The 18,660-nt window shown below is 40.5% G+C and overlaps 1 protein-coding gene across 1 annotated transcript in view; it reads left to right on the forward strand.

Moving 5' to 3' along the window:
• Positions 1-9,606: 9,606 nt before the first annotated feature.
• The window catches only part of mrpl23 (mitochondrial ribosomal protein L23), a 125,714-nt gene continuing 116,660 nt past the window's right edge, over positions 9,607-18,660 (forward strand). Inside the window, exon 1 of the mRNA XM_064930627.1 lies at positions 9,607-9,718. Within this exon, the coding sequence (XP_064786699.1) occupies positions 9,702-9,718 (17 nt within the window). The 5' untranslated portion in view covers positions 9,607-9,701. The remainder of the gene's footprint in view (positions 9,719-18,660) is intronic.

An 18,660-nucleotide genomic window follows, 5' to 3' on the forward strand; every position in this document is an offset into this window, starting at 1 on the left:
ACCGACTTTCAACACCCTCCAAAGATTTTATATGGGGTTCAGATCTGGAGACTGGCAAGGCCACTCCAGGACCTTGAAATGCTTCTTACGAAGCCACTCCATCATTGCCCGGGCGGTGTGTTTGGGATCATTGTCATGCTGAAAGACCTAGCCACGTTTCATCTTTAATGCCCTTGCTGATGGTTTTCACTCAAAATCTCACGATACATGGCCCCATTCATTCTTTCCTTTACACAGATCAGTCGTCCTGGTCCTTTTGCAGATAAACAGACCCAAAGCATGATGTTTCCACTCCCATGCTTCATAGTAGATATGGTGTTCTTTGGACGCAACTCAGCATTCTTTGTCCTCCAAACACGACGGGTTGAGTTTTTACCAAAAAGTTATATTTTGGTTTCATCTGACCATATGACATTCTCCCAATCTTCTTCTGGATCATCCAAATGCTCGCTAGAAAACTTCAGACAGCCCTGGACATGTACTGGCTTAAGCAGGGGGACATGTCTGGCACTGCAGGATTTGAGTCCCTGGCGGTGTAGTGTGTTACTGATGGTCGGCTCTGTTACTTTGGTCCCAACTCTCTGTAGGTTATTCACTAGGTCCCCGCGTGTGGTTCTGGGATTTTTGCTCACCATGCTTGTGATAATTTTGACCCCACGGGGTGAGATCTTGTGTGGAGCCCCAGATCGAGGGAGATTATCAGTGGTCTTGTATGTCTTCCATTTCCTAATAATTTCTCTGAATGTTTTGCCTCTTGTCGAGATCAGTGGTGTCTTCATCGTACTTCGCCTGGTTGGAGAGATAAATCGAGGGATGCCAAGCTACATACAAACATGTCACATTTTGAATAATGCTGTATAACTGTGTTCTAAAGCTGTATCCGTACCCATCGGATGCAGTGATGACAAAATAGTGTACAAGAGATCATACGAAGGATTTTGCTGTGACTCTTATGTGGATGATGTTAAAAAATATTTGTTTGTCTGATGTGATTAATGAGGGGCATCCATTGGCTGCACTTGATGCATTTATGAAATTGCTTCTTCCAATTATTGATAACATGCACCTGTTAAGAAACTGACTATTGGAACTGATAAGGCTCCATGGATTGATGAGGAATTGAAAAACTGTATGGTTGAAAGAGATGGGCAAAAGGAGTGGCTAATAAGTCTGGCTGCACACCTGACTGGCTGACTTACTGCAAATTGAGACATTTTGTGACTAAACTCAACAACAAAAAATAACAAACTGTATTATGAAGCCAAGATCAATGAATGATGGAAAAAAATGTTTAAAATAAATTATGGCCAGAAAGACATTCAACTCCATATTTCATCAAATCAGATGGCTTATTCATCACAAAACCAATTATTATTTCATTTGGCAAAGTGGGCAAACTTAGGCAGGAAAAGCCAACAACGAACAGTGAGCAATCGTATTCATGCATAAAAAAACTAGTAATGAAAAAATGATTGTTATTGATCAATAATGACAAACCTCCTGGCATTGACAACTTAGATGGAAAGCTACTGAGGATGGTCCTATCTGTCATATCGTTAATCTGAGCCTAGAGGAAAGTCTTTGTCCTCAGGCCTGGAGTGAAGCCAAAGTCATTCCACTACCCAAGAGTTGTAAAGCAGTCTTTACTGGTTCTAACAGCAGACAAATAAGCTTGTTTCCAGCTCTTAGCAAACTGCTGGAAAAACATTGTGTTTGACCAAATACAATGCTACTTCTCTGTAAACAAATTGACAACAAACTTTCAGCATGTTTATAGAGAAGGGCAATCAACACCTACTGCACTGACACAAATGACTGATGATTGGTTGAAAGAAATTGATAATAAGAGGATTGTGGGAGATGTACTGTGAGATTTCAGTGCAGCATTTGATATTATTGACCATAACCTGTTGTTGAAAAAAATGTATGTGTTATGGCTTTTCAACCTCTGCCATATTGTGGATTCAGAGCGATCTATCTAATGAAACTCAAAGGGATTTCTTTAATGGAAGCTTCTCTAATGCCAAAAAACACAGGCCTTGGAGATCAATTCTGAGGTAATAATTTGGCGCGGACTGAGTGAGCGTTTATGGGGTGAAATAAAACTAGAACTGCCAGTTCAGAATGTTGCAAGTTCTAGCAACAGCCCTAGCAACAGAATCTAGGACTCATCTAATCCCATTGTGATGTAGCGGGGGACACTATTAGGCCGGGGGACACTATTTGGCATGACAGGCCCTCAGTTCCTCAAAAAGTTCTACAGCTGCACCATTGAGAGCATCTTGACTGGCTGCATCACCGCTTGGTATGGCAACTGCTTGGCATCCAACCGTAAGGCGCTATAGAGGGTAGGGCGTAAAGCCCAGTACATCACTGGGGCTGAGCTGCCTGCCATCCAGAACACTATACCAGGCGGTGTCAGATGATGGTCCTAAAAAAATCTCCAGCCACCCATGTCATAGACTGTTTTCTCTGCACAGCAAGCAGTACCAATGCAGTCAGTCTGGAACCAACAGCACATTGAACAGCTTCTACCCCCAAGAAGTATGATTGTTAAATAGTTAGTACATTTTTTAAACTAAATAGCTCCCAGGACTATCTACGTTTTTTGTCTCATCACATACACTGCTGCTACAGTTTATTATCTGTAATTTTATTCCTAGTTATATGTACATATCTACCTGAATTACCTTGTACCTCTGCTAATCGACTCGGTACGGGTACTCCATATGTATATAGCCAAGTTATCGTTACTCATTGTGTATTTTATTATTACGTGTTTTACTTTTCCATCATTCTTTCTTTCTCTCTGCATTGTACGGAAGGGCCCGTAACCTTCCGAGAGGCGCAGCGTACTAAGGCACTGGATCGCAGTGCTTGAGACATCACTACAGCCCCGGGTTCGATCCCAGGCTGTGTCACTGCCGGCCATGACCGGGAGACCCATGAGGCTGCGCACAATTGGCCCAGTGTCATCTGGTAGAGGGGAGGGTTTGGCCAGCCGGGATTTCCTTGTCCCATCATGCTCTAGTGACTCCTTGTGGCGGGCAGGGTGCCTGCAAGCTGACTGTGTGTGACTGGCTTCCGGGTGAAGTAAGCTGTGCAGCTTGGCAGGGTCATGTTTCAGAGGATGCATGGATCTTGATCTTTGCCTTTCCTGAGTACATACAAGAGTTGCAGCGATGGGTCAAGACTGTAACTACCAATTGGATATCACAAAAAGGGGTAAAGTACACTTTTTTATCAAGGAATGACCTGTAAGCATTTCACTGTTAGTCGCAACAGGTGAAGACAAATACCATTTGATTTGATTCTAGTAAGTACGATTGGAACTCCACCCAAGCAAGGTATTTGATTGGTTTGATGTGTTGTGAGGCGTCATTGATTTACACCAGGTTCCCACCCATAACTATTTTTTGCCATGAACTTTGCGAGAGGCTAGCCAATATGTAATTTATTGGACTATAGTGTATTGCTTTGGGACCAATGGAGTTGTTGGAGTAAAAAGTGTTGCTGGGCATATCTGCCCCGTTCAAAACAACTGTGAAGTGGGAACTCGGAAATCTCTGACTTCCGACTTCAGTGCGTTCAAGACAACTGGGAACGCAGAAAAAACTAGCTCAAACTTGGAGAAATAGTTTTGAACGGTCATCCAACTCAGAATTCGAAGTCGGAAACTCTGGCATCCTTCCAGAGCTCCGACTTTCCGACCTGAAGATCACTGACGTTGTAACGGTTTTCTTCTGGTGAAAGAGAGGCAGACCAAAATGCAGCGTGGTTAGTTTTGTACATCTTTAATAAAGATGAAAATACAACAATCTAACAAACAAGAAATGTGAAAAAATCAAAACAGTCCTATCTGGTGCCACAAAGACAGGAACAATCACCCACAAAACCCAACACAAAACAGGCTGCCTAAATCAGAGACAATGACTAACACCTGCCTCTGATTGAGAACCATATCAGGCCAAACATAGAAATAGACAAACCAGACACACAACATAGAATGCCCACCCAGCTCACGTCCTGACCAACACTAAAACAAGGAAAACACACAAGAACGATGGTCAGAACGTGACAGACGTCATGATTAGATCTTGTTTCTCCCCCAATTTCCTAGTTGTCTTGAAAGTACCAATAGACCTCAGAACCCCATGAAATAACACCAAACATTATGAACACATGTCCTTTCCATGACATAGTCTGACCAGGTGAATCCAGGTAAAAGCTATGATCCCTTTTTAATGTCAGTTGTTAATTAAATCCACTTCAATCAGTGTAGATGAAGGGGAGGAGACAGGTTAAAGAAGGATTTTAAAGCCTTGAAACAATTGAGACATGGATTGTGTACGTGTGCCATTCAGAGGGTGAATCGGCAAGACAAAATATATGTCAGTGCTTCATTTGAGCAGGATCTTGCTGGAACAGGATCCGGCACCTCTCAATTTTTGACTGTTTCCTTCCATTACCTATTTGCCAGAATCTGGTAGCTCGTGGCATGAAACCACGTTTTCACGGTTTCCAATGTAAAAATTGGAATAAAAGCAATCACAGTTAATTCGAGTTGCCTCCTCTGTAATTATCCTGCCACCTAAAAAAAAAACGTAGCCTTATGTGAAAATGTAGATTTTCAGTCCGTGTCTGACATTCCTAGAATTGACCCGGATTGGGTCAGCCCGGGTTTATGATTTGCGCAACATTTTAGGCTGGGGACCAACTCCTTTAGTTGCTGTGGTGCGAGAGAGAAGCATGCCAGTATCTCTATCAGAATGAGATTCACTTGGTATGATCTCTTTCCCTCTCTCTGCTCTGATAGACATGAGCCTGCAACTACCATCCTTCCAGCGTTGTACTTAATAATTTATTTCCTTATAGAATCATGGCCATGGGAAGGGTGTTGATGGTGCTGCAGCACCACTGATGAATTTAAATAAATTTGCCAAAGTTATAGAATTAATGTCATCTGTTCAGAAATAAATCAAATAAATCTGAATACTACACCAGCAGTAGGCCTATAATTTAGCCACAGAGGATCAATAGCTTTTTTTTGATAGCCTAGCTTGGATTGTGTGTAGCCCATAACAAGGCATTGCCTACGGTCGGGAACGCATGGTAGATCTGTCAGTGAACAGCATGCAATTCAATTGCTCCACCTCCACACATAACACTACCCCAGAAATCAGTCCTTTCAATGGTGCCCTGTTCCTAAGAGCAAAGCAAGAAACAGATACTGACCTGAGTTGCGTGGCACAGAGAGCCTGCTCACTCTGGGCGGAAGAAACACAAACAAACATCACAAATCCACTTCGGGTTACCTTCATCAGTTTAACAGTACCTAACATCTTTCCCACCCAACCTGATAACAAATATAGATCAGCCAAAAGGCCTGGATACACTTTCTCCAAGAATCCCACTCCCACTGTGGCCAAACTCATCTTTATCCTAACCATGTCCATAACCGATGCAAGGCTCGGGCTCCGAGTTCCACCTTCCACCTCACTGAAATCTCTCTCATTCACTTCCATTTCACTTCCAGAACTCGGTATTGAGAACAGCTCACTCGATTTGTACTTGATCTTTTTTTTATCACCATCTTGATCAGCTTCAAGTTCAACTTCTGCTTTGCTCATTCTCTTCAACCTCTTTTCACCTCCATTCCGCCTCCAAAATCCACATTTCTGCGGCAGGGTAGCCTAGTGGTTAGAGCGTTGGAATTGCAAGTTCAAATCCCCGAGCTGACAAGGTACAAATCTGTCATTCTGCCCCTGAACAGGCAGTTAACCCACTGTTCCTAGGCCGTCATTGAAAATAAGAATTTGTTCTTAACTAACTTGCCTAGTAAAATAAAATAAAAATTTCCGTCCCATTATTAATGCTTTGCTAGCTTCCTGGTGGTATCCCGACAGAACTCCATCTCATAATCATTTCAACTGCATGAATACATTTTTTTTCATCAACCATGTTCCATAGCTGTCTTCGCAAGACCTACTTCGGCAACTAGAATACTTTCTCTCTATAAGCCAATATGTATTTAATATACAGTGTATTGCATTGGGACATTAATTTGGCAAAACATTTTGAACCCAAATGTAATGCAAATGTCACTTATATATGAGAAAATATTAATAATTGTTAATGTTTAGACAATACATATATATTGTGGTAAACCATGGGGTGTTGGGTTGAGAGTGCAGAGATTGACACAGAGACAGGGAGGCTTTTGTCTGCAAAAACAACTTTACTAAGACACAAACATATACAAACATAACAACAAAAATAACAACGAAAATCCCTTAGATTTGGCTTGGTCCTTCTTCTTTACTTTAGTTGGGTGTCGGTCTCTACCCGTTCTCCTTCGCGGTGTGTCACTGTGCTCCCTTTATTTAGCCTCCAGGGCTGGTTGGCACTTTCCTCTAATTACCTCCACTGAGCTGTCCGTGTTGGGGTGCCCAGCTCCCGTATTCCCAGCAGAGGGAGCCAACGTCGCCTCACGTACCTCCCCTCTATTACCATCCCCCAGGGTAGACCTCCTGGTATACCACAATATATATATACACTACCGTTCAAAAGTTTGGGGTCACCTACAATTGTCCTTGTTTTGGAAAGAAAAGCAAAAAAATTAGTCCATTAAAATAACATCAAATGTATCTAAATACAGTGTAGACATTGTTCATGTTGTACATTACTATTGTAGCTGGAATGTCTACTTACAGTTGAAGTCGGAAGATTACATACACTTAGGTTGGAGTCATTAAAACTCGTTGTTCAACCACTCCACAAATTTTTTGTTAACAAACTATAGTTTTGGCAAGTTGGTTGGGACATCTACTTTGTACATGACACAAGTACTTTTCCAACAATTGTTTACAGACATATTATTTTACTTATAATTCACTGTATCACAATTCCAGTGGGTCAGAAGTTTACATACACTAAATTGACTGTGCCTATAAACTGCTTGGAATTTTCCAGAAAATTATGTCATGGCTTTAGAAGCATCTGGTAGGCTAATTGACATAATTTGAGCCGACTTGTGGATGTATTACTAAGGTCTACCTTCAAACTCAGTGCCTCTTTGCTTGACATCATGAGAAAATCAAAAGAAATCAGCCAAGACATCAGAAAAAAAATGGTAGACCTTCACAGGTCTGGTTCATCCTTGGGAGCAATTTCCAAATGCCTGAAGGTACCACGTTCATCTTAACAAACAATAGTATGCAAGTATAAACACCATGGGACCACGCAGCCATCATACCGCTCAGGAAGGAGACGCCTTCTGTCTCCTAGAGATGAACATACTTTGGTGTGAAAAGTGCAAATCAATCTCAGAACAACAGCAAAGGACCTTGTGAAGATGCTGGAGGAAACAGGTACAAAAGTATCTATATCCACAGTAAAACAAGTCCTATATCAACATAACCTGAGAGGCCGTTCAGCAAGGAAGAAGCCGCTCAGCAAGGAAGAAACCACTGCTCCTAACCACCATAAAAAAGCCAGACTACGGTTTGCAACTGCACATGGGGACAAAGATCATACTTTTTGGAGAAATGTCCTCTGGTCTGAAGAAACAAAAATATAACTGTTTGGCCATAATAGCCATCGTTATGTTTGTAGGAAAAAGGGGGATCAGCATTTGTAGGTTCGATTACAGGCTCAAAATGGCCAAAAACAAAAACCTTTCTTCTGAAACTCGTCAGTCTATTCTTGTTTTGAGACATGAAGACTATTCCATGTGAGAAATTGCCAAGAAACTGAAGATCTGGTACAAAGCTGTGTTCTACTCCCTTCACAGAACAGCGCCAACTGATTCTAACCAGAATATAAAGAGGAGTGGGAGGCCCTGGTGCACAGCTGAGCAAGAGGACAAGTACATTACAGTGTCGAGTTTGAAAAACAGATGCCTCACAAGTCCTCAACTGGCGACTCCGGGATGCTGGCCTTCTAGTCTGTTTTTCTTTAAAAAATAAGGACATTTGTAAGTGACCCCAAACTTTTATAAATACATAAATATATACAGTACCTGTCAAAAGTTTGGACACACCTACTCATTCAAGGGTTTTTCTTTATTTGTACTATTTTCTTGTGAAGACATTAAAACTACAAAATAACACATGGAATCATGTCGTAACCAAAAAACTGTTCAACAAATCAAAATATATTTTATATTTGACATTCTTCAAAGTAGCCACCCTTTGATGACATCTTTGCATACACTTGGCACTCTCTCAACTAGCTTCACCTGGAATGCTTTTCCAACAGTCTTGAAGGAATCTGTGGTCCAACTCATCCCAAAGAGGTTGAGGTCGGGTGATTGTGGAGGCCAGGTCGTATGATGCAGCACTCCATCACTCTGCTTCTTCTTCAAATAGCCCTTAGACAGCCTGGAGGTGTGTTGGGTCATTGTCCTGTTGAAAAACAAATGATAGTCACAATAAGTGCAAAACAGATGGGATGGCGTATCGCTGCAGAATGCTGTGGTAACCATGCTGGTTAAGTATGCCTTGAATTCTAAATAAATCACAGACAGTGTCACCAGCAAAGCACCCCCACACCATCACACCTCATCCTCCGTGCTTCACGGTGGGAACCACACATGCGGAGATCATCCGTTCACTTACTCTGCATCTCACAAGATACGACGGTTGGACCCAAAAATCTCAAATCAGAACAAAGTGCAGATTAAAACCAGTCTAATGTCCATTGCTTGTGTTTCTTGGCCCAAGAAAGTATCTTCTTTTTGGTGTCCTTTAGTAGTGGTTTCTTTGCAGCAGTTCGACCATGAAGACCAAATTCATGCAGTCTCCATTGAACAGTTGACTTTAAGATGTGTCTGTTACTTGAACTCTGTGAAGCATTTATTTGGGCTGCAATTTCTGAGTCTGGTAACTCGAATGAACTTATCCTCTGCGGCAGAGGTAACTCTGGGTCTTCCTTTCCTGTGGTGGTCCTCATGAGAGCCAGTTTCATCATAGCGCTTGATGGTTTTTGTGACAGCACTTGAAGAAACTTTCAACGTTTTAGACATTTTCTGCCATTGACTGACCTTCATGTCTTAAAGTAATGATGGACTGTTGTTTCTCTTTGCTTATTTGAGCTGTTCTTGCTATAATATGGACTTTTACCAAATAGTGCTATCTTATTTATACCACCCCTACCTTGTCACAACACAACTGATTGGCTCAAGCATATTAAGAAGGAAAGAAATTCCACACATTAACTTTTAACATGGCACACCTGTTAACTGAAATGCATTCCAGGTTACCACCTCATGAAGCTGGTTGATAGACTGCCATGCTTCTGCAAAGCTATCATCAATGTAAGAGTGGCTACTTTGAAGAATGTCAAATATCACATATATTTGGATTTGTTTAGCATCTTTTTGGTTACTACATGATTCCATATGTATTATTTCATAGTGTTGACTTCTTCACTATTAATCTTCAATGTAGAAAATAGTAAAATAAAGAAACTCTTGAATGAGTAGGTGTGTCGAAACTTTTGACAGGTAATGTATAGATCATGAATAAATACAGATTAATTAAACTTTTCTACTTTTAAATTGGTGACTTTTACTTTGAACATTTTCGATATTACCTGACCCGGAAGTACTTCTTTATTGTTGCTGTGGAGAAGCTTTTAGGAAGTCCTTGAAAATATAACACACACAGCCAGTTTATTCATCAAAACACGGGGCTACAACAATGGCAAGAAGATTAATGTAAGTTGCAGTTATTATATATAATGGCACTGTTCTTCAAGTCGCCTTCAGAAAAATCAGTCTGCTCACGTAGCAAACGTTATCTTTAGATGTAGGCTAGTTAGTTAGCTGCCGGAACTGTAAAGGTATCTAATACCGTAGCTAACCAAATCGCCAGTTATTGTTGTAAAAATACCATAGACAGAGGCAAGTAACGTTAGCTTTCTTGATCTACAGAAAACTAAACTATCTTAATATAACTATATTTATTTAGCTAGTTAGTTGCTTACTTGTCAAACAGTGTGTTTGCTTTGCTGATTAACCTCAACTCCACGAGTTAAAGTGGAACTGACAGCGTTAACTGCTTTGAGTATATTAAGACACTCATGTCAGTCAATAGTATCAAATTCCCAGTTTATGCTACAAAACCAACTTTATAGGAGGTTTTAAAAATAATTTGACAAAAAATCCATGATTTGCGGCAGGTGATTAGAGCGTTGGGCCAGTAACAGAAGTGTTGCTGGACCGGAATCCCCGAGCTGACAAGGTACAAATATGTCGTTCTGCCCCTGAACAAGGCAGTTAACCCACTGTTCTTAGGCCATCATTGAAAATAAGAATTAGTTCTTAACTAACTTACCTAGGTAAAGAAAGGTTAAATTTGAAATACAAATGTACAGTAAGGCTTTGTTGGCAGAATAGATGGATGCTGTTCAATGCATGATTCATATATTTCACCAATACATTTCTTGGCAGTCCAAAAAATATTGCTCTCAGGTTGTATCATAGATGGCCTGGTACATTGTTTGCAGCACCACCCATTCGGGATGCACTTTTTCAATGACTGGGAATGTCAATACAATCAAACTAGCAAGTGCAATGATCACAAGTCTGTCATAACGTGGCTAATAGGCTTGCGCGCGTGTTAAACACAAGGCAAAGATTTGTATCACTCAACCAAGATAGACCACAGCCTCTCGTTTCCAATTGGAACAAATTAGTCGAAGTGGGCGGGACAAGCAAGGAGGTGGGCAGAGCCAAGCACGTGCTAGCGAGATCCCATTGGCCCGTTCTAGCAGATGTCTGCATATTTCCGTTAGGGAACGCCTCTTCAGAGGTGCTCTTGTGCAATGACTCAATTTGCCTCTGCAGCATAAACACAGATTATATACACTTTTGCAAAAGGTAAAGTCTACAAAACGTAGTCCACTCTGTTCATAACAGATTCTCGTTTTGGGAACAGAACTGTATTGAGATCAAAAGTTTCATCTTTGAGAAAATGTCAGCCAAAATCCATCTCGTTCCATCTTCTCATGGTGCCTGCCAGTGGGCTTCTTCTCGCTACAGTATTTGGTAGTGAGTGGAAACGCTAAGCGAATGCTTCACATTTATACATCCGGTGAAATGTCTGTCTCACTGTTCTGTCTGTGCTCAAGGCATGATGCTGTACTTTTACTTCTATTTGGCCCGTGCAATGATTTGTGTTGTAAATTCATTTTGGCCAGCTACCGTATCGCCCATGATGTGCTGCACTACAAGTCACAAGCAAGTATACAGTGCATTGGGAAAGTATTCAGAACTCATGAGTTTTTCCACATTTTATTATGTTACAGCAAGATTCTAAAATGGAATTAAATTGTTTTCCCCCCTCAATCTACCCATAATGACAAAGCAGAAACAGGTTTTTAGAAACAACTAACTGAAAAAACATTTACATAAGTATTCAGACCTTTTACTCTATGCTTTTTTAAAGCTCCATTGGCAGAAATTACAGCCTGGAGTCTTCTTTGGTATGATGCTACAAGCTTGGCACACCTGTATTTGAGGAGGTTCTCTGCAGATCCTCTCAATCTCTGTCAGTTTGGATGGGGAGCATTGCTGCACAGCTATTTTCAGGTCTCTCCAGAGATGTTCAATCAGGTTCAAGTCCGGGCTCTGGCTGGGCCACTCAATGACGTTCAAAGACTTGTCCCGAATCCACTCCCGCGTTGTCTTGGCTGTGTGTTTTGCGGCGTTGTCCTGTTGGAAGGTGGACCTTCGCCTCAGTGTGAGGTCGTGAGCGCTCTGGAGCAGGTTTTCATCAAGGATCTCTCTGTACTTTGCTCCGTTCATCTTTCATTCGATCCCAGTTTCTGCCGCTGAAAAACATCCCTACAGCATGATGCTGCCACTCTTGTGCTTCACCGTAGGGATGGTGCGGGGTTTCCTCCAGATGTGACCATTGAACTCTTTGGCCTGAATGCCAATCTTGGTCTCAAGCAAACTCCAAGCGGGCTGTTATGTGCCTTTTACTGGCCACTCTATCATATAGGCCTGATTGGTGGAGTGCTGCAGAGATGGTTGTCCTTCTGGAAGATTCTCCCATCTCCACAGATGAACTTTGGAGCTCTGTCAGAGTGATCGGGTTCTTAGTCACCTTCCTGACCAGGCGCTTCTCCCCCGATTGCTCTGTTTGGCTGGGCGGCCAATTCTATGAAGAGACTTGGTGGTTCCAGACTTCTTCCATTTAAGAATTACGGTGGCCACTGTTTTTTTTTGTTGACCTTCAATGCTGCAGACATTTTTTTTGTACCCTTTCCCAGATCTGTGCCTCGACACAATCCTGCCTCGGAGCTCTACGGACAATTACTTTGACCATATGGCTTTTTTTTTTTTTTTGCTCTGACATTCACTGTCAACTGTGGGACCTTATATAGACAGGTGTGTGCCTTTTCCAAATCCTGTCGAATCAATTTAACTTGCCACGGGTAGACTCCAACCAAGTTGTAGAAACATTTCAAGGATAATGAATGGAAACAGGATGCACCTGATCTCAGTTTCTAGTCTCATTGCAAAGGTCTTAATACTTATGTAAATATGATATTTCTGTTTATTTGTAATAGTCAAGGGGTCTGTATACTCTCCAACTGCACGGTATCTCTTTTGTTTTAATATATTATATAGAGCATCCTATGTACATAAGTGGATATTATAAAGGGTCATCTTTTTCAAATAATACAATAGCAGTTTGTGTCGCAGCCTATGCCTTTTTACAAAAAAAGCATGCATCTATGTTTGGCCTGCAAATTTGTAATTTTTTCAATGTGGCCCCTGAGCACTGATTTGAGTTTGACAACTCTGGGCTAGTGTATCTTTTTTATGTAGCTATTTTTTTTTAGCAAGCTAGCGTTGGCTAGCTAGTTGCTGGGAGGATGTCATGTCATTGGAGGAGTCATTGTTTTTGGTGGCTACAGCTAGAGCTACAGGGGACATTTGTTTAGCAAGCAAGAAATGTGAATCACTTTGCTAGCTAGTGATTCTGAACTTGAATGTCTGTAGTCCATTTTGAGCATATGTCTTAGTGGTATTTACATTTTTGCAGAAATCAATTCAGGTGTATTTTTTGGCGAATGTGTTCTAATGATCTAACGTCGAGCTGTTGCTCCTGCCTGTAAACACACAGTCCAGTTCAAAGTGAATAATGAGAAACAGATGGCTCACAAGTCCTCAACTGGCAGCTTCATTAAATTTTACCTGTAAAACACCAGTCTCAACATCAGTGTAGAGGCGACTCCGGGATGCTGGCCTTCTAGGCAGAGTTGCAAAGAAAAAGCCATATCTCAGACTGGCCAATAAAAATAAAAGATGAAGATGGGCAAAAGAACACACACTGGACAGAGGAACTCTGCCCAGAAGGCCAGCATCCGAGTCGCCTCTTCACTGTTGATGTTGAGACGAGAGGTCGACCGATTAATAATCGGAATGGGCGATTTAATTAGGGCCGATTTCAAGTTTTCATAACAATCGGTATTTTTGGGCGCCGATTTTTATTTTATTTATTTTTAATTTATTTTGTAATACCTTTATTTAATTAGGTAAGTTAGTTAAAACCTCTTGATACTCCCCATCCCGGATCCGGGATCGTGAATAAAGCCTCAGGCTCATTAGCATAACGCAACGTTAACGATTTCTGAAAATCGCAAATAAAATGAAAATAATGTGCCTGCTCTCAAGCTTAGCCTTTTCTTAACAACACTGTCATCTCAGATTTTAAAAATATGCTTTTGAACCATAGCAAATCACTAATTTGTGTAAGAGTATGCTAAGCTAGCTTAGCATTTTGAGTAGCATTTAGCACGCAACATTTTCACAAAAACCAGATAACCAAATAAATAAAATAATTTACCTTTGAAGAGCTTCGGATGTTTTCAATGAGGAGACTCTCAGTTACATAGCAAATGTTCAGTTTTTCCTGAAAGAATCTTTGTGTAGGAGAAATCGCTCCGTTTTGTACATCACATTTGGCTACCGAAACGAACGAAAATTCAGTCACCAAAACGTCAAACTTTTTCCGAATTAACTCCATAATATCGACCGAAACATGGCAAACGTTGTTTAGAATCAATCCTCAAGGTGTTTTTTCACATATCTCTTCATTGATATGCAGTTCGTGGAAGCCTGCTTTCCCCTCAGAATCGCATGGAAAAATACCAGCAGCTGAAAAAGACGCACCAATTTCGACGGAGGACACCGGGCGGACACCTGGAAAATGTAGTCTCTTATGGTCAATCTTCCAATGATATGCCTAAAAATACGTTACAATGCTGCAGACACCTTGGGGAAACGACAGAAAGGGCAGGCTCATTCCTCTCGCATTCACAGCCATATAAGGAGACAATGGAAAACGGAGCCTCAAAAATCCTGCTGATTTCCTGGTTGCCGTTTCATCTTGGTTTTGCCTGTAGCTCCCGTTCTAGGGCACCCACAGACAACATCTTTGCAGTTCTGGAAAATTCAGAGTGTTTTCTTTCCAAAGCTATCAATTATATGCATAGTCGAGCATCTTTTTGTGACAAAATATCTTGTTTAAATCGGGAACGTTTTTCATCCAAAAATGAAATAGCGCCCCCAGAGTTATTCTTATTTTCAATGACGGCCTAGGAACGGTGGGTTAACTGCCTTGTTCAGGGGCAAAACGACAGTTTTTCACCTTGTCAGCTAGGGGGATCCAATCTTGCAACCTTACAGTTAACTAGTCCAACGCAATAACGACCTGCCTCTCTCTCGTTGCACTCCACAAGGAGTAAGCCAAGATAAGTTGCTAGCTTGCATTAAACTTACCTTATGAAAAACAATCAATCATAATCACTAGTTAACTACACATGGTTGATGATATTACTAGATATTATCTAGCGTTTCCTGCGTTGCATATAATCTGACTTGGCATACAAGTATCTTACTGAGCGGTGGTAGGCAGAAGCAGGCGCGTAAACATTCAGTCAATCAGCACATTTGTGAGTTTTGCCAGCAGCTCTTCGTTGTGTGTCAAGCATTGCGATGTTTATGACTTCAAGCCTATCAACTCCCGAGATGAGGCTGGTGTATCCGAAGTGAAATGGCTAGCTTGTTAGCTCGCGCTAATAGTGTTTCAAACGTCACTCGCTCTGAGTCTTCTAGTAGTTGTTCCCCTTGCTCTGCATGGGTAACTCTGCTTCGATGGTGGCTGTTGTTGTGTTGCTGGTTTGAGCCCAGGGAGGAGCGAGGAGAGGGACGGAAGGTATACTGTTACACTGGCAATACTAAAGTGCTTATAAGAACATCCAATAGTCAGAGGTTAATGAAATACAAATGGTATAGAGGGAAATAGTCCTATAATTCCTATAATAACTACAACCTAAAACTTCTCACCTGGGAATATTGAAGACTCATGTTAAAAGGAACCACCAGCTTTCATATGTTCTCATGTTCTGAGCAAGGAACTGAAACGTTAGCTTTCTTACATAGCACATACTGCACTTTTTTACACTTTGTTTTTGCATTATTTAACCAAATTGAACATGTTTCATTATTTATTTGAGGCTACATTTATTTTATTAATGTATTATATTAAGTTAAAATAAGTGCTCATTCAGTATTGTTGTAATTGTCTTTATTACAAAAAAAAAAAAAAAAAAAATCGCCCGATTAATTGGTATTGGCTTTTTTGGTCCTCCAATAATCGGTATCGGCGTTAAAATCAAAATCGGTCGACCTCTGGTTGAGACTGGTGTTTTGCGGGTGCTATTTAATGAAGCTGCCATTTGAGGATTTGTGAGGCATTTGTTTCTCAAACTAGACACTCTAATGTACTTGTCCTCTTGTTCAGTTGTGCACCAGGGCCTCCCACTCCTCTTTCTATTCTGGTTAGTGCCAGTTTTCGCTGTTCTGTGAAGGGAATAGTACACAGCATTGTACGAGATCTTCAGTTTCTTGGCAATTTCTTACATAGAATAGCCTTAATTTCTCAGAACGAGAATAGACTGACGCATTTCAGAAGAAAGTCTTTGTTTTTGGCCATTTCGCATTTTGAGCCTATAATCGAACCCAGAAATGCATATATTCAACTAGTCTAAAGAAGGCCAGTTTTATTGCTTCTTTAATCAGCAGAACAGTTTTCAGCTGTGCTAGCATAATTGCAAAAGGGTTTTCTAATGATCATTTAGCCTTAAAATTCTAAACTTGGATCGTCTAACACAACGTGCCATTGGAAGCCAGGAGTGATGGTTGCTGATTATGGGCCTCTGTATGCCTATGTAGATATTCTCAAAAAAATCTGCCGTTTCTAGCAACAATAGTCATTTACAACATTAACAATGTCTACACTGTATTTATGATACATTTTATGTTTTTTAATGGAAAATTGACTTTTTTTTTAATGGAACAAGGACATTTCTAAGTGACCCCACACTTTTGAGCAGTATTGTATACTCGTTTCATTTAAGGACCCCAAAATTGACAGCTGCGCCATACAGGCTGAAAAATAGTTGGGAGGAGATTTTCGATGTACCGATTCCATGGCACATGGTTTATGAAGTGATACCCAAAACAGCGCTGGATTCAAAACTTAGTTTTTCATTTAAAATCATTATGCAAAATTCTTGCAACCAATAGAATGTTATAAACTCAGCAAAAAAGAAACGTCCTCTCACTGTCAACTGCGTTTATTTTCAGATAACTTAATGTGTAAATAGTTGTATGAACATAAAAAGTTTCAACAACTGACACACAACCTGAAGAAGTTCCACAGACGTGACTAACAGAAATGGAATAATGTGTCCCTGAACAAAGGGGGGGGGGGTGGTGGGGGTCAAAATGAAAAGTAACAGTCTGTATCTGGTATGGCCACCAGCTGCATTAACTTCTTATGGCTGCAGGGGCAGTATTGAGTAGCTTGGATGAAAGGTGCCCAAAGTAAACGGCCTGTTCCTCAGTCCCAGTTGCTAATATATGCATAGTATTATTATTATTATTATTGGATAGAACACACGCTGATGTTTCTAAAACTGTTTGAATGATGTCTGTGAGTATAACAGAACTCATATGGCAGGCAAAACTAGGGAACGCGCTTCATGACTTTGGATTTGTTTACCAAACGTGCAAAAGTAGCTCTTTGGACATAAATGATGGACATTATCCAACTAAAACAAACATTTAATGTGGAACTGGGATTCCTGGGAGTGCATTCTGATGAAGATCATCAAAGGTAAGTGATATCAATATTGATATTGTGATTATCAATATCCTCAAACATACATGTATCTCATACCATTTAAAGGTAATCTTGTTGTTAATCCCACCAATGTGTCCGATTTCAAATAGGTTTTACAGCGAAAGCACCACAAACTATTATGTTAAGTCACCACCAAATCACAGAAAAATTCTGCCATTTTTCCAGCCAAAGAGAGGAGTCACAAAAAGCACAAATAGAGATAATGAATCACTAACCTTTGATGATCTTCATCAGTTGACACTCATAGGACTTCATGTTACACAATACATATATGTTTTGTTCGATAAAGTGCATATTTATATTTAAAAAATCTCAGTATACATTGGCGTGTTACGTTCACTAGTTCCAAAAACATCCAGTGATATTGCAGAGAGCCACAACATTTTACAGAAATACTCATTATACATGTCGATGACATTACAATTGTTAAATCAAATCAAATTTATTTATATAGCCCTTCGTACATCAGCTGATATCTCAAAGTGCTGTACAGAAACCCAGCCTAAAACCCCAAACAGCAACCAATGCAGGTGTAGAAGCACGGTGGTTAGGAAAATCTCCCTAGAAAGGCCAAAACCTAGGAAGAAACCTAGAGAGGAACCGGCCTATGTGAGGTGGCCAGAATTGTTAGACATGGAAATATAGATGCACTTCTCCTTAATGCAACAGCGGTGTCAGATTTCAAAAAAGCTTTATGGAAAAAGCAAACCATGCAATAATCTAAGTACAGCTTTCAGACAACAAAGCAGCCAAAAGGATACCCGCCATATTGGATAGTCAACATTAGTCACAAAATAGCATTATAAATATTCACTTTTATAATATAACACACAGAAATACGAGCCTTTGATCATTAATATGGTAGAATCCGGAAACTATCATTTCGAAAACAAAACATTTATTATTTCAGTGAAATACGGAACCGTTCGGTGTTTTATCTAAAGGGTGGCATCCCTAAGTCTAAATATTGCTGTTACGTTGCACAACCTTCAATGTTATGTCATAATTATTTACATTTCTGGCAAATTAGTTCGCAATGAGCCAGGCCGCCCAAACTGTTGCATATACCCTGACTGCGTGCAACGAACGCAAGAGAAATTACACAATTTTGCCTGGTTAATATTGCTTGCTAACCCGGATTTCTTTTAGCTAAATATGCAGGTTTAAAAATATATACTTCTGTGTATTGATTTTAAGAAAGGCATTGGTGTTTATGGTTAGGTACAGTCGTCCAACGATTGTTTTTTTCACAAATGCGCTTTTGTTAAATCATCCCCCAGCGTTGCATCGATTATATGCAACGCTAGATAATCTAGTAATATCAACCAATCAATTTCCGATTGTTATGAAAACTTGAAATCGGCCCTAATTAATCGGCCATACCGATTAATCGGTCCATCTCTAGTCTGAGCTCTGATGGAGGGATTGTTGGTTC

The sequence above is a fragment of the Oncorhynchus masou genome, chromosome 22 (assembly GCF_036934945.1).
Source record: "Oncorhynchus masou masou isolate Uvic2021 chromosome 22, UVic_Omas_1.1, whole genome shotgun sequence".
NCBI classification, from domain to species: Eukaryota; Metazoa; Chordata; class Actinopteri; order Salmoniformes; family Salmonidae; genus Oncorhynchus; species Oncorhynchus masou.